Here is a 16,723-nt window from a genome sequence, read left to right as displayed (position 1 = left end):
TGATTCATTACAGGAGCAAACAACGAAAATGTTGGTCAAGGAATAACCTTAGATCAGAATAGTCACTGGAATGATGCTGACTACACTCCCTACAAGAACATCCTGTCTGCTGTGTGGCCGACGCTACGTCACAGGAACTACACGTGGGCAGTGGTGGCAGGTGACCAGTTGACCCCTCATCTCACTACAAGAGAGAGACTCTGATGACCGTCACTGACCCCTGTAGCATGCCGGATGTCATCAAGTGTGGACACACGGGTGAGTGTGTGTTTTAACAATATTTCGTAAAAATGTACGGTGTTGGCGTTTATAAAAGATGTCGCATTCATCCATGCCTTCATCTTTTCCTTTTTTCAAGTGAACGAGTTCATCAACGTGGAGTTTGCAGAGCTGTCCTACTTACAACACGGCAGGAGATTTTATGTGTGCATCCATGCTGATGACAAAAACACTCGTTTTGAGAAGTGGACATCACCTCTGACTGAAGTGAACGCCTGCAGTGACGGCATCACTGTCGATCTGACTCCACCTACACCGGGGACAGTGAACATCGAGAACCTCATAGACGGGACATTTCAGGTTAACTGAACCCTTTTAAATAATGTTCCCCTTGGTTTCGACAGCATATAAAGTAACTTGGTTGTTAGTGTGAGATCAATGCTGAAACAACAGTAGAGCCATCGATTTGGGCAAGTACACTGATATTGATATATTTCTCATGTACAGGTTAGCAAAACAGAAGTTGCAATTAGCTGGACCGCTTTTGATGATGTGGAAGAGGAAGGATTCTCTACTCATGCTGCTGGGATTGCCTTTTATGAAGTTGCAGTAGGTAATGAACTGAACAATTTGTTCATGCTGCTCTACCATATAACATTTTCAATTTCTTATTCCTTGACAATTATCACTGTCTAAGGTAAATTTAGGACATTCCTGATGGATAAATGTTTTCTACCTTCAGGTACTTTCCCTGGTGGACAAGATGTTGTCATTTACACCCGTGTTGGATATGTAAACAAGTACATTCTACACAGGCTCAACCTGCAGACTGGAAGTACATACTATATCTCAGTGAGAGGTAAGCTGAAGGTCGATAAAGTTCAGCTTTGTTCATCTAAACTCCATGTTTTGGAACACAGGCCCAGGTATACGTGACAGACTTAAATATGTGTTTATTGTGGCAGTTTTGAAACTTTCGTTCAAATCTAACAAAGGTGACATCAATGCATTTTCAATGTCTTGGACACATGATGAATACATCATGGGTATACATTCAACTTATGCTATGCATTAAAAAATGCTTCAGTTCTTAAGAAATGTCTTATCTCTTAATAATATTTCTTTCAGCCACAGATTTTGTGAAGAAGACAACAGTTGCTGTATCAGGGGGTTTCCTTGTCGACGCCACACCTCCAGTACTAACAGGGCAACACATTGACGTGGAGGGACGATACATTACATCACGTCTTATACATGTCTGGTAACGTTGAGAAAGTGGCATATGAGCTCGTACAAATGTTTTCAAAGAAACCTTTGAAGGAAAAAAGGACAGGTTGATGCTAATATGTTGGGTTCTCGAACAAAATTAGCATTCTATACGAAAATATATTTCATAATATTTTTCCCGACCTTGTTGAGTCAATAAATACATAGGCTGCATTTGTTCTTGATACAATACATGTTTTCAATTCTAAACACAAACTCTGTCAAGAACTAGAGATTACTGTACAACTGCAGCAATTTTCCACAACTCTGCATTTGTAGATAACGTACTGGCTTTCTTATTGAAGCTGACATTGTCCAGTTCTGGTCGGATTAACGTTAAATATTCTTATATAGCTGCCAAACACTGATTTAACACTGATTTCTTTTTCAGTTGATTGTATTATTATTCTTATGTGTTGAATTCTTTAACTAATTGTTTTATATGGGTAACATTCACAAATGTACAATACAGAATAATAAACTTTGTGTGCTAGGTATACTTGTAATGTATCCTCACATTAATTATCAAAATATTTAGGTTTCAATATTTACTTTAGTGGTGGACAAAACATACACGAAGAAGTCACACGACGTTTCTGATTTGATGTCCTGTTCAAGGCAAATGTTGATGGAGTAATATTCTACACTGGAAAATAAACGGCGTTGATATATTCCACAGCTGGAGGAACGTTTTCTCAGACGAGGAAAGTGGAATAAAGTCATACAGCGTTGCTATGGGCACCAGACTTGCGTATGCTGATGTGTCAGAGTACATGATGACCGTTGAGGATTGTTTGGACATTGACACACTTAATAAAACAGAGGATGGTCACTCGTATTATATAACTGTGAAGGTAGCTTTGGACGTTTCTATCTTCTTTTCTTTCATGTGTACAAATAATCATGACACAAAATGATCCCCGAGTGTTCGTTCATCCGTAGATCTCGATCGTTGAGGTAGCTGGGTTGTAGGAGTCTAGTCTGTCTCACTTAAACAGACAATCGTCTTTGATTTAAAGATTCAAATAATAATATAAACTTGTTTGTAATAAATAGAGAACGGTCTGAAGTCCTAACTTATGTCGGGCAATCTTATTGATGTCCTTCTTCCAGGCCATCAACGGTGCAGGTCTGTACACACTGTCATCATCACGACCTCTGGTTGTGGACACCACGCCTCCATCTACTGGCCACGTCTATGACGGAGTACAGTCAGCTGCCTCACATGATGACAAAGACAAGGACTATATCACCAGTGTCTCAGAGATGGCAGCCTACTGGGAAGGCTTCGACGATCCTCATTCAAGTGTCGCCATTTACAAGGTCAAGGTCGGAACCTGCGCAGGATGTGACGACAAAATGAAAGAAGCCAAGACAGGGCTACATCAATGTGAGGATTGTTCATTGCTTTTCGACTGTGCTTTTTTAAAATAATGTCAAGAAAAATATATCGATACTATACAATTTCAGATATCAGCCTCCAGCACATCCTGCTCTCCCCTGGAGTGAAGTACTTCACCACAGTGACAGCCTGTAACACAGCAGGCCTCTGCAGCAGCTCCTCAACCTCAGACGGTGTGATCCTGGACAGCTCCCCACCAGTTCCTGGAACAGTGCAGGATGGCACAGGCGACGTTGACATACAGTTCCAGGCGACGAGGTGATAAGGAGTATTTGGTATTACAATAGAGTATCTAGTAGAAATGATTAAGTAGAACCAGTTCTATCTTGACGGAAATATCATTAAATTACTTTGGAACTATGCAGTGTTTACAGAGAGTTGGTATGCTTCGCAGGACATTCATCGGTTGCAAGTGGCGAGGCTTTAGCGACCCTGAATCAGGATTAGATTACTATGAATGGCGTGTCGGAACAAAACCAGGAGCTGACGACATTCTCTCAGCCCGCACTGCAGCCTTGGGTGAGGTCATCTTCCACACCCTGCCACATGACCAACAGTTGCCCGTAGGACGGACATTGTACAACACTATCCGGGCATTCAACAAAGCAGGTATGTTGCAGACGGTTGACGACAACAGTCGAATTGTAGGTGTAGCAGGTAGACAGAATCGTGACAAACACTGCATCATGTTTCAGGGCTTTATTCAAAGGCCATGTCTAATGGGGTACTGGTGGATGACAGCGTTCCCATTGTGGTTACACCTCCGACAGTGAGAAGGTTAATGTCCCTTGTTCCTAACACTACAGTCAGTCGGACAGCTCTGAGTCTACACTGGGAGTTCCAAGACGTTGAGTCCTCCATAGAACGCCAGTACCTCTCCTTATCATCTCACCAGCTTGGAGAGATAGATAGTTCTAATCTTGAGGTAAAGGTTTGTCTTATATAGATATAACACAGTATAATTGGCATTCAGTTAGAATTGGTCTCCAGCAACCCATATTTATCGCAACGGTACTAATCGTATGCGACTAACGGGATCGGGTGGTCTCGCTGACTTGGTTGGCACATGTCATCGTTTCCCAATTCCGTAGATCGATGCTCATGCTGTTGATCACCGGATTGTCTGGTCGAGACTCGATTATTTACAGACCGCCGCCATATAGCTGGAATATTGCAGAGTGTGGCGTAAAACTAAACTCACTCACTCAATCTGAAGTGTGACCACGAAATATTGACACAGAAATACTGAACGTTCATCTATTCATCCATGTATGTTGTATTCCAGGTTCCTGGTTTACTTCGAGAATACACTTTTGTGAACCTTGACTTGCATGATGGAAGTAAATACAAGGTGAAGGTTACCGCGTGCAATATGGCGGGTCTCTGTGTATCGGAACATACAAACAACATTTTGGTTGACAGCTCTAAACCAAATACAGGTATGATTTTGTTGTGGTCCAACGGAACAGATTGCGGAATGGTAATTGTACTCTTATTAGAAATCCGATGACAATGATGATGATGAAATAATATCTAATTTGCAGGTACGTTCGCCATAGAAACCGACCACGCAGTGAAACTTGCACGACATCAGACTGGCTTGATGACTTGGACCGGGACCAGTCTGAACCTGGCGTGGCTTGGCTTCTCTGACCTACATTCAGGGGTGGACCATTACCTTGTAACAATAGGATCTCATGAATTCGGAACAGATTACAATACGGTGAGATGATTATAAGAGACAAAAAAGATCGCGTAACTCATATTCAGAAATAAGAGTTGTTATACGTGACCGCCATACAGCTGAAGATTGCAAAGTGCAGCGTTAAATTAAACTCACTCATTCTACGTGCAATTTTACATGGTGTAAATGTGCAAGGAGGAAACACTGATCCAACTTGAACATACACACACATTTATTTATTGCAGGGTACACTACCGGAGAAGGTCTTCCACAGTGACTCGGGTGTGAACAAGGGTGATGAAGGAGTCCTGCAACGTTTCACAGTACACACTCGTACCCTGCCGTCATCAGGATCTGTGTTTGTAGCTATCTGGGGTGTGAATGGGGTAGGTTCTTTGACACTGTCCTTAAACTTTTTGAACTGAAGATATCCTATACTCAAAGCATGATTGTATCCAATTCTACTTCTAGGTTGGCCTACAGAGTGATGCCTACCACGCTGAACTGGTCCTGGAGGCAGACTCTACTCTGTGGCTGGTGAGGAGGTGCCAGGCCTACAACTGTGAGGGACATTGTGTCTGTGCTGTGCAGGGCGGTACCTGTTCTGCCAGTAAAGCATGTACACAAGACAAAACAGGTTTGTGGAGTAACGGGAAACCAAACAGAACAAGGATTAGGACCTAATATCACATTTCAGTCATTTTCGTAGCTATAGATCTCTTACACGTGTCTTGCATTTATGGCTATATGTCCAGTACATAAACTCACAACAGGTTAACAGAGCAGGAAGGATTTAGCTGCTAGAAACCCTCATTTCCGTTTTCTAACGAAAACTTCAACCCCTTTGCATCTTGGTGGAGCAGATAAAAACATCACAATCAAAGACGTGGTGGACGTCATGTCTCCGGGTGGTTCTAATGACGTCGACGTCAGTCTGTTCAACACCGTCATGGCTGCCACTTGGACTGACTCGTCAGGGGGATCACCTGTTTCACGGTAAGCAGTCTTTTCTATACACACTATGCATACTTTGTAACATTTACATGAGTTCACAGATGCATCCTGGCACGTGTTATTTGTTATTTGTTGTCTGTAATATTTGTCCTTTGGAACAGATATGAATACAGTATAGGCGGAGAAGAGAGTGATGAGCCAATGGGAGTGTTTGACGCCACGGCCGACAGGGTTTGGTTTGATGCAGGTCTACAAACATCTGCTGTTGTCTCATTACCTGCAGGTGAGAATGAATCATACTCGTGTACAACTTCACACGACACAAACATGCTCATATTGAAGCTTTAATCAGTTGGTATCAATTCAATCACTAATCGACATAGCACTTCAACAATCTCAATATACGTAAACAGCTGTTATACGTGTCATGATGATTTGCAGGCAAGTCTCTGACATCTGGAGTAAAATATTCCTTCTTTGTGAGAGCGTGGTATAACAAAACCAACAGCATCTTCAAATCGGATGGCGTCCTTATCCAAACAGCACCACCCACAGTAACAGTCAAGATGGGCCAAGCTGTAAGTATCTGCTATTATATTGTTCACATGTCTTTACAGAGCTGCCGTTGGTTTCAGTGTTGTAGAAGGTGAATGTGTTTAGATGGAGTGACTTAGCGCTGCTGTGTTACCACAGGTGAAAGAGCTTGCACACCCAACTGACACCAAAGATACAGACTTTCAGACACAGAACGAAACTCTGTTTGTCCAGTGGAGTGGAAAGTTCCTTCAGGGTCAGAGCGGCATCCTCAGATACAGGGTCTTTATCAGCACTGTGCAAGGAGGTATTTTGAATACTGAATTTGACGAATTTCGTCTAATTGCAATTCACTAATTCAACAGACAATCGTATAACTGTCGAATTTGGAGGACCCCATTCTTGACTAAATTTGCCAGGACATTTAATTGTCCTAGTTATTATCTTGTATACTATATGATGCAGGTCACAGTATCCATGAATCAGGGGACCTGACCTTCACCAGCTATACAGCGACAGGTCTGAGTTTACGTCCAAACACCGTCTACTACTGCAGTGTCCTGGCTTACAACAAGGCTGGTCTGGTCAGCTGGGCCTATTCTGATGGAGTACAGGTGGACGTCATGCCTCCAGTGGCAGGCAGAATAATGGACGGACTCCGATGGTTCGTAATATTGTAAATCTTTTCTTCTCTCTTAATATGGTATTAACATAGGTATGATATATACAGTAAACTATACTAAACTTTTATGCATGTTTATTATATAATGTTGAAAATGTATGCAGATATCCATGACGTGGACTACCAGAGTTCAACATCCGAAGTCTCTGCCTCCTGGTACGGCTTCTCGGACACAGACTCCACCATAGCCAAGTATTTCTGGTGTGTGGGGACAATCAACGACACATCAGATTGCAGTGTGATGGACTGGTTGGCTACAGGACTACACACATCTTCTAGGAGGTCACTCTTATCTCCAATCGTTAATGGTCAGTGAATATAGAAAGCTACATTATGTTAGTGCCACTTATGTTAGATATAGGATGATATGTATATACCTATCACATGATGACATTATCTTGTGTTCAGGTACAAGAATATGGAGCAAGGTGTATGCGGTGGATGCTGTTGGTTACACCTCTGATGTTGTTGTATCTGATGGAGTCGTTGTTGATGCATCTCCACCTGAACGTCAGGATGTAGCATATCTTGGAGACAATCTGGTGAAGAACCCATCTTTCGAGGTAGACGATATTACAGGTAGTACATCAAGCTGCAACCTCGTCATACCAACATCATGGGAAACTGACACAGCGTCCTGTATCAAGGTTCAGGCGCCGGATTCACCTTTAGCTAAAGATGGACATATGTTTGTGTCCGTAAGTGGAAGCATCCAACAAACGATCTCAGGTCTTGAGGTTGGGAGGCAGTACAAGCTGACTCTGCATGCTGGATACCCAGAGACTGTTTCCAACACCCACAGATCAGTTGATGCAATAGTTACAATAGGAAGTGAAGTCTTCAGCTTTACCCTTGACCCTAACCTCTGTAGAGGCACCTGCAGTGTCGGAGATCACTCAGTCGTCCTCTGGAACAAGCACACATACAGGTTCACAGCCGTAGATACCAGTGTAGTGCTGAAGATAACGTCATCGTCAAGGATGATGGAGTTTGTACTGGACCATGTAAGTGTCCAGACTGTGGACTATGTTGCTGGTCAGGACAGTGTGGACACAGAGGAGCATCTGGTGGTCCACTCTGTGTTCCTGTCACACTGGTCATCTCTACATGCTTCCTGGCACTTTGAGGACCTACAATCTCCAATTACACAGTACAAGTGGGCGATTGGTAACTAGATTTATTGTCATTACGTCAACTGACTTTTCTGAATTAGTAAATGCAACACTGTGTAGTATAGTGAGATGGTAAATGTTCGATATTATAGATCCAAGAATAATATGTTAACTTGAATATTGCGTATTTGTTTCAACGACTATCACTGGGGATGGGGAGGAAAGCATAATCTCTGACATAGGACCAGATCTGAAATTGTGACAAAATAGATTCCCGGCTTTGGTTCACGTCGTGGGTACAATGTGTAAAATACATTTCTAGTGTCCTCCGCCGTGATATTGCTAGAATGTTGCTAAAATCAGCGTACCACACACACACACTCACTCACTCACTCACTCACTAATGTACACAGTTCTTTCTAATCTTTCAGGAGCTCATCAACACATCATTGTTTCAGTGTACCGTTATCGCAATGATGATATATATACTCATTGAAACGAATAAGGGAACACATGAAAGTACAAGTGTTACTTTATTCTTTTCCAGAATTTCACCCACAGTGCAACACAAACCATGTGAAGAAACCTGGAAAAGAATAAAGTAACACTTGTACTTTCAGGTGGTCCCTTATTCGTTTTCCTGAGTATGTTAGTCCGTGTATAAGTTACTTATCATATCATACTCTGTGCGTTCGTGTAATCAAAAGGTCCTTGTGTTTCAGGCACAACTCCAGGTGGTACACATGTCCAGGGCTACACGGACCTAGGTCGAGCCACACAGGGAACACTGTCTAATGTGCAGCTGCTCCATGGCGCCACTGTTTACATTACTGTCATGGCGACGAATGCTGCTGGGCTGACAGCTGTGACATACTCTGACGCCATCACAGTAGACATGACTGCACCACAGTTCGACCTCATCAGTGATGGTCTGGATGGTAAACTTGAAATTTATATATATGTCAGATGAATAAAAACAACGTGCAGGTCTACAACTCTTGATGGATTAATATTACATCAAATGCAATAATTGAAAGAGTTCTTCGTAACGTGGTAATTTAGCTGCTTCATTGACACAGATTGAGTGTTTACGTTTGTTCCAGGACGAGATGAAGACTATCAGACATCAGGTGTGGTGAGTGTCTACTGGCAAGTCAGAGATGAAGAATCAGGTGTAGAACACTGCGACTGGGCTATTGGTACGTGGAATACTTCATTGCCAACAATATTAAACGCTAGCATTTTCTGTGTTGTTTAACATAAAGTCGCTGGAATGAAAGATCCATGGCAACAAGACGTGCACTTCGTGGTAACTTTCAAAGAGTAAACATCTTATGTCAGACACAAATTCAGGCAATCCTAAAATTAATCAATACAATATGAATGTTCAATATGAAATATATTTCAGGGAATTCCTGACATTTGCAAGCCACAAATGATAAAATATGTGGTTGACATATGTGTAATCAGGAATCCAAACTTAACCATACGGTATAATTAAATTTTATGGATGAAGCGTGTCTTCACTACTATAGTAAATGGACATAAACTGTTTGAGATTTATATGGAATGTAGATGGAAACAGTTCCACGTGTAGCGAGTTTGGCGTCACAGTATTTAAACATAGTCCTAATGTATTCATATATATACAAACATCTTAACCATTTCTTGTACGTACGCCATGTACTAGTATCTTGTTCAATGACAAGGGAGGACACGAGGCAGCAGTGACATGAAACAGTTTGAGAGGGTCCCCCCAGGTCAGTCCACAGCCCAACATGACATCGCCTCTAAGATCCACTCGTCATCTGTGACAGTCTACACCACAGTCCGGTGCTTCAACAAGGCGGGGCTGGCGGCGGCCATGACGTCGGATGGAGTTGAAGTGGTCCAGACAAGGAACCAGACATCAGTTCCTGGCTTCAGTGTCCTGAGAGAAAGTCAGTCGGTGTACAGTGAGAGGGATATGTGTCACCAGAGTCAGGAGAAAGTCCGACTCCGATGGGACAAAACCAGCCGACATTTCAAAACAGTGGTAAACTGAATATCTTCAGAAAATCAGAAAACACGGAACGTAAACCATCAATCATTGCAGCTTTATACGTTTGTAGTTGATAAATATCATAATCTTGAGGGTAGTTGCTATAGTAAAACAGTACTTGGAGTAGTTGCTATAGTAAAACAGTACATGGAGTAGTTGCTATAGTAAAACAGTACTTGGAGTAGTTGCTATAGTAAAACAGTACATGGAGTAGTTGCTATAGTAAAACAGTACTTGGAGCAGTTGCTATAGTAAACCAGTACTTGGAGTAGTTGCTATAGTAAAACAGTACTTGGACTATAGTAAAACAGTACTTGGAGTAGTTGCTATAGTAAAACAGTACATGGAGTAGTTGCTATAGTAAAACAGTACTTGGAGTAGTTGCTATAGTAAAACAGTACTTGGAGTAGTTGCTATAGTAAAACAGTACATGGAGTAGTTGCTATAGTAAAACAGTACTTGGAGTAGTTGCTATAGTAAAACAGTACTTGGAGTAGTTGCTATAGTAAAACAGTACTTGGAGTAGTTGCTATAGTAAAACAGTACATGGAGTAGTTGCTATAGTAAAACAGTACATGGAGTAGTTGCTATAGTAAAACAGTACATGGAGTAGTTGCTATAGTAAAACAGTACATGGAGTAGTTGCTATAGTAAAACAGTACATGGAGTAGTTGCTATAGTAAAACAGTACATGGAGTAGTTGCTATAGTAAAACAGTACATGGAGTAGTTGCTATAGTAAAACAGTACATGGAGTAGTTGCTATAGTAAAACAGTACATGGAGTAGTTGCTATAGTAAAACAGTACTTGGAGTAGTTGAGTAGTTGCTATAGTAAAACAGTACATGGAGTAGTTGCTATAGTAAAACAGTACTTGGAGTAGTTGCTATAGTAAAACAGTACATGGAGTAGTTGCTATAGTAAAACAGTACATGGAGTAGTTGCTATAGTAAAACAGTACTTGGAGTAGTTGCTATAGTAAAACAGTACATGGAGTAGTTGCTATAGTAAAACAGTACATGGAGTAGTTGCTATAGTAAAACAGTACATGGAGTAGTTGCTATAGTAAAACAGTACATGGAGTAGTTGCTATAGTAAAACAGTACATGGAGTAGTTGCTATAGTAAAACAGTACATGGAGTAGTTGCTATAGTAAAAACAGTACATGGAGTAGTTGCTATAGTAAAACAGTACATGGAGTAGTTGCTATAGTAAAACAGTACATGGAGTAGTTGCTATAGTAAAACAGTACATGGAGTAGTTGCTATAGTAAAACAGTACTTGGAGTAGTTGCTAAAACAGTAGTAGTTGCTACAGTAAAACAGTACTTGGAGTAGTTGCTATAGTAAAACAGTACATGGAGTAGTTGCTATAGTAAAAACCAGTACATGGAGTAGTTGCTATAGTAAAACAGTAAAGTAGTTGCTATAGTACATGGAGTAGTTGCTATAGTAAAACAGTACTTGGAGTAGTTGCTATAGTAAAACAGTACATGGAGTAGTTGCTATTGGTAAAACAGTACTGGAGTAGTTGCTATAGTAAAACAGTACTTGGAGTAGTTGCTATAGTAAAACAGTACATGGAGTAGTTGCTATAGTAAAAACAGTACATGGAGTAGTTGCTATAGTAAAACAGTACATGGAGTAGTTGCTATAGTAAAACAGTACATGGAGTAGTTGCTATAGTAAAACAGTACATGGAGTAGTTGCTATAGTAAAACAGTACATGGAGTAGTTGCTATAGTAAAACAGTACATGGAGGAGTAGTTGCTATAGTAAAACAGTACATGGAGTAGTTGCTATAGTAAAACAGTACATAGTTGCTATAGTAAAACAGTACATGGAGCTATAGTAAAACAGTACATGGAGTAGTTGCTATAGTATAGTAAAACAGTACTTGGAGTAGTTGCTATATAGTAAAACAGTACTTGGAGTAGTTGCTATAGTAAAACAGTACATGGAGTAGTTGCTATAGTAAAACAGTACATGGAGTAGTTGCTATAGTAAAACAGTACATGGAGTAGTTGCTATAGTAAAACAGTACATGGAGTAGTTGCTATAGTAAAACAGTACATGGAGTAGTTGCTATAGTAAAACAGTACATGGAGTAGTTGCTATAGTAAAACAGTACATGGAGTAGTTGCTATAGTAAAACAGTACTTGGAGTACTATCTACAGTAAACCAGTACTTACAGCAGTTGCTGGTGTTTCAGATTGGTATTGAGGGAGATACGCTGACACAGCAGAATGTCGTCCCCGTCCATCTGGAGTACACCTTGGCCACATTAGTGGGTGTAACACTGAAGGATGGATCGACATATCATGCCCTCAGTTTTCCTATTGACGGGATGGGAACACACGGAGAGACAACTATGTTGAACTTCACGGTGCATGGGCTTCCTCCAGCGATAACAGGTGTGTGGTTTGTGCTGTAAAACAGCTTAGTCGTGCCAAACAAATGCCTGTCCATACTAGATATCTTACATTATATTGCTCAAAAACCGTGATAAAATAAGTCACACTATCTAAAATTATGGATTATCACATTCCGTCCGTTTTCGTAAAAAATATACACAATATTCACGTGTTTAACATCTTCCCACAGCTTCTGACCGTTTGTCTGTGGTCAAAACTGGCGACCGACTGACCGTCGCCTGGCGGAATATGTTTGCTTCTCCCTGGGACGACCTGAAGTATGAAGTTCACGTTGGAACAGTTCTCGGAGGCGCCGATATTGTAGACAAGCTGTTAACAGAGAACGATGAAATCACTCTGACTTTAAATTCGCAATATCGCGGATTTGATGAGATTTATGTTACTCTAAACGCTATTGACACGTGTGGTCTGTCGACCTGGTCCACACAAACAGTAAGCTTGAACTAAGTGCACTTCATTCGTGTTTCCTATATTATGGTAAAATTTAAAACCAGCATGGTGCACCGATTTTCATTCTCTTCAATTATGATATATTATACAATTATTCAATCTGAATAGTAATTCATAGAATAACACAAACTATACTTTTACGAACACATTACTCATTTTGTGCAATGCAAATGCACACGCAACATGTCTCTCATGAGAAAGGTATTCGCCTTTTCATGGATGCTCTCTCATGAGAAAGGTATTCGCCTTTTCATGGATGCAGACCGAGCGGCATACTGACATGCAACAGGGGACATGAAGCGTGAATGTTATACATATTTTTTCTATACTTACATGGCGTGATTTTTGTATTTTCTTATAACCTTGGTATTTACATTTTTTATCCATCCTATTCACATATACGTTCAATATAATTATCCACCATAACTGAACGTAACCTATAAACAAACACACACAAACATCCTTGTACTTGTGGATGTCAAGGAAAGAAATATGATTGTATCGATTAGTATACTAAATAACAGGATTGCAGGAGGGGAATACCCGAGTAACTCCCATTCTCCTGAAGTGATTGAACCAAGGATCCTCCTGAATATGGAAAGTTTTTAGAATATTCTCCTTCTTGACAGAACCCTACTTTCACACTCTTTCATTTCTTACTTGTGGAAGCTATCTGAAAAATAAACGCGAACTTTGTGTAGCTTCATTTGTGTTTTGTGAATGTTCTTTTGATGCACGTGGCATGCGTTCTTTGTAGTTTCAAGCATGAAAAGCTTCATCGCAAGCGGATCCTTACAATGCATAGTGCACCGCTGGTTCATGGGGTCCTAATCGTAAATATTAAAAGTCGCCGTTTTATAGAAAAAAATGACCTTTGAGTGTGTAATTTGGGTTTAACGCAACGTTCAACAGTATAAAACACGGATATACGGGAGGAAAATATCTCACATGCACACCTCAAACGTGAAACCTCTTGTAGGGGTGATGCACATCTCAAACGTGAAACTTCGTGTAGGGGTGATGCACATCTCAAACGTGAAACCTCGTGTAGGGGTGATGCACATCTCAAACTTGAAATCTCGTGTAGGGGTGATCCACATCTCAAACGTGAAATCGCGTATAGGGGTGAACCACATCTCAAACGTGAAACCTCGTGTACGGGTGATGCACATCTCAAACGTGAAACCTCGTGTATGGGTGATGCACATCTCAAACGTGAAACCTTGTGTATGGGTGATGCACATCTCATGTGAAACATCTCAAACGTGAAATAACGTATAGGGGTGATGCACATCTCAAACGTGAAATAACGTATAGGGGTGATGCACATCTCAAACGTGAAAACGCGTATAGGGGTATGATGCTGTCAAATCAAGAAACACAATCTGAGCGGCGGCGGGGTAGCCTGGTGGATCATGCGTTCGCTCAACACGCTGAAGAACCCAACATGGGTACAATGTGTGAAGCCCATTTCTGGTGTCTCCCGCAGTGATATTGCTGGAATATTGCTAAAAACGGCGTAAAAAGAAAACCTCCCTCACACAATCTGAGCGAACAGGGATTCGAACGAGCGATCAAAGGTGTATCGCGTATCGAAACGACGCACCTCTCAATAGGGACTTGCTGCGTCTGGACGGATCCACCCGATGTACCCCTGTACCATACAGAGCTCAGAACAAACAGTATTTGCCAGATTTGTTTTTGTTTTGTCGTGAAAGCTTTGCAGGATGTAACACCGTTATAACATTTAAACGGACTGAACAGAATTCCTCAACTCGCCATTGGGAGATACACATGCAGTAACGTAAACTTAGAAATTCCCTGTCTTAACCTTATAGTCCCTCACGACTGTTGGCGGTCATAGCAGCAACTGACATACTTGACTACTGGTTGTAAGGTGCTCCTGATTACTTGTCTGTCATCATACAATTATGCACAAAGAACTTAATTAAGCATCCGCTGTATGTTTGCAATGATAGGTTTTCAACACGTACATAAAACGTCTCGTGGTGACCACGATGGAAAATTCTGAGTTTTTCAGATCCGTATGATCCTTTGACTCATCAAAAACGACAAAATGATTGGAATCCATGTTGATTTTATGATGATAATTGCTCATTTAAAAAAACACACACACTGATTTTCATACAAAACCATGTCTGTACAAGTATGGCCCTAGAATGTTTAATGTTGAGTTTTACTGGTGTATGTAGGCATTCAAAATGTCATTTTACGTGTCATACACGATTTAAGGTCAAGGCCGAGTGTATCCTCCATGTGACTGTATGACAGCCAGCACACTCCTCCTCATACCCCCTGCCAGCCTCCTGATCCTCTGAAGGGACAGTCTACGCCATTCCTCGTGTAAAGCAGCTTCCAAATGGGCCAGGTTCTGTATAGGAGGATCCCTTTGCTGCACACGGCGAGCATTCCAACCCAGATATGCTCGAAAGGGTTAAGATCGGGGCTTATTCAATCGTGTGATATGTCATGCGGTGCTTAAATATGTTCTTTGTGTATGTCATCATTGGTTTATAAACCTCACTTCAACGCACTGTATTCATTATACTGCCTTACTATTATGACATCATGTTCATTTTCACATTTACCAGCTCGCCGTTTTACCAAAATGTTTTGAAAAGAGGCATTGTTGAACATTTGTAATGGAAACTGTGTTCAAAATGTACCAGAACGAAATTCGATTCTTATGATAAAAATACATGCGTACAAGCACTGGAACTTTGTTCCTTTTCCTTAGACAGGCCTAGGGTATGTTAAGAGCCAGACCAGGAGGGTGTTATTAACCAGCTAGTGGCGGGACAAACGTGTACTAACTTTCCAGATTGTCCGTATACATTTCGATCGCAAATCTGACTCGATTCTATGGGACACTTGGTCTGAATAGCTACTGTGAATAGGTTGAATAGGTCCTTGGATGTGTGTCAGATTTGTGAAGTTGTTTAACTCTTTATCAGCCGGCTCTCCCAATGCGATATAAAGTTGTTAGTTTACATATGTGTGCTATACCCTGCACAGAGTCGCATGAAACAACACATGAAATATGTCACATTGTTTAATGTATACAATTACACATTGGATAATAATGTTAATTGTAAAGGTTATATCAAGTTTATTGTTCTTCGCTACAATCATAATATGCGTGTTACATTTTGCACAGTCTGTGAATGATCGAGTTTGTAGCAAACCTTCCAGTGGTTGACATTATGAACACCGCCGTCCCAATTCACCTAGCCGAACCAATCAATTCATATATTTTGCTTGTAACAAGCAGCAGTTATACAGAATAAAAGCAATGTCATGGAGCTAATGGAATAAGAACGTTAGTTGCACACATATTCCATGTATCATCAGATTAAAAACACATAAATTCGTAATACTTTGCTTGTGAAACAGTATAAGTTTTGTAAACTGAATTCCTAATAATTGTTCAAGAATTATCACTTTCATGTAATAGGTTAGAGTTAAAATAAAGACCACGCTCCGTTATAAGATACACATAAGACTGTGCCATATGCGGAAATATACACTCTTTTACGTGTTCATATCCATTGACATACACCTTGACATATTTCACTGTTCCATGTTTAAACTCACTGAGAAAATTATCTTCATGACATCATGTTAAAAACCTTATTTTAGACTTCCCAATATCGTTACCACACGAAACAACAAGGAGCTCACGCAGTTAATCAGTATTTGGATAACACATTGTGCAACATACACGCACTTATAACAGGCGTTAAGTTCCCCTTCCAGGCGTGGGTTAATCTCTCTATCACCAAGAGGGTTAACGTCTGTAACGTAAATTCGAACATGGGTGCTTTTCCTGTCATCTTGAAAGGAACAAGAAACTTAGCTGTTTCCATTACAAAGTCCGTTTGAATATCACTTCCTGGTATGCCGGTTTGGGTGTGTGTGTGATCA

General features: G+C 40.8%; 1 protein-coding gene across 1 annotated transcript in view; it reads left to right on the top strand.

The window, feature by feature from the left end:
- The window catches only part of LOC124288739, a 101,603-nt gene extending 88,119 nt beyond the window's left edge, over positions 1 to 13,484 (top strand). Inside the window, 29 exon segments of the mRNA XM_046725268.1 lie at positions 14 to 160; positions 163 to 258; positions 359 to 579; positions 727 to 832; positions 962 to 1,078; positions 1,348 to 1,480; positions 2,165 to 2,339; positions 2,599 to 2,875; positions 2,956 to 3,145; positions 3,282 to 3,496; positions 3,583 to 3,812; positions 4,173 to 4,326; positions 4,432 to 4,610; positions 4,817 to 4,957; positions 5,043 to 5,208; positions 5,426 to 5,567; positions 5,687 to 5,808; positions 5,967 to 6,103; positions 6,219 to 6,366; positions 6,525 to 6,723; positions 6,775 to 6,788; positions 6,846 to 7,049; positions 7,150 to 7,908; positions 8,576 to 8,791; positions 8,957 to 9,052; positions 9,563 to 9,888; positions 12,106 to 12,307; positions 12,498 to 12,979; positions 13,017 to 13,484. Of these exon segments, the coding sequence (XP_046581224.1) occupies positions 14 to 160; positions 163 to 258; positions 359 to 579; positions 727 to 832; positions 962 to 1,078; positions 1,348 to 1,480; positions 2,165 to 2,339; positions 2,599 to 2,875; positions 2,956 to 3,145; positions 3,282 to 3,496; positions 3,583 to 3,812; positions 4,173 to 4,326; positions 4,432 to 4,610; positions 4,817 to 4,957; positions 5,043 to 5,208; positions 5,426 to 5,567; positions 5,687 to 5,808; positions 5,967 to 6,103; positions 6,219 to 6,366; positions 6,525 to 6,723; positions 6,775 to 6,788; positions 6,846 to 7,049; positions 7,150 to 7,908; positions 8,576 to 8,791; positions 8,957 to 9,052; positions 9,563 to 9,888; positions 12,106 to 12,307; positions 12,498 to 12,775 (5,390 nt within the window). The 3' untranslated portion in view covers positions 12,776 to 12,979; positions 13,017 to 13,484.
- Positions 13,485 to 16,723: the final 3,239 nt, after the last annotated feature.

The sequence above is a fragment of the Haliotis rubra genome, unplaced genomic scaffold, assembly GCF_003918875.1.
Source record: "Haliotis rubra isolate DU_JTF1 unplaced genomic scaffold, ASM391887v1 Scf423, whole genome shotgun sequence".
NCBI classification, from domain to species: domain Eukaryota; kingdom Metazoa; phylum Mollusca; class Gastropoda; order Lepetellida; family Haliotidae; genus Haliotis; species Haliotis rubra.
This window is presented reverse-complemented; position numbering and strand designations above follow the sequence as displayed.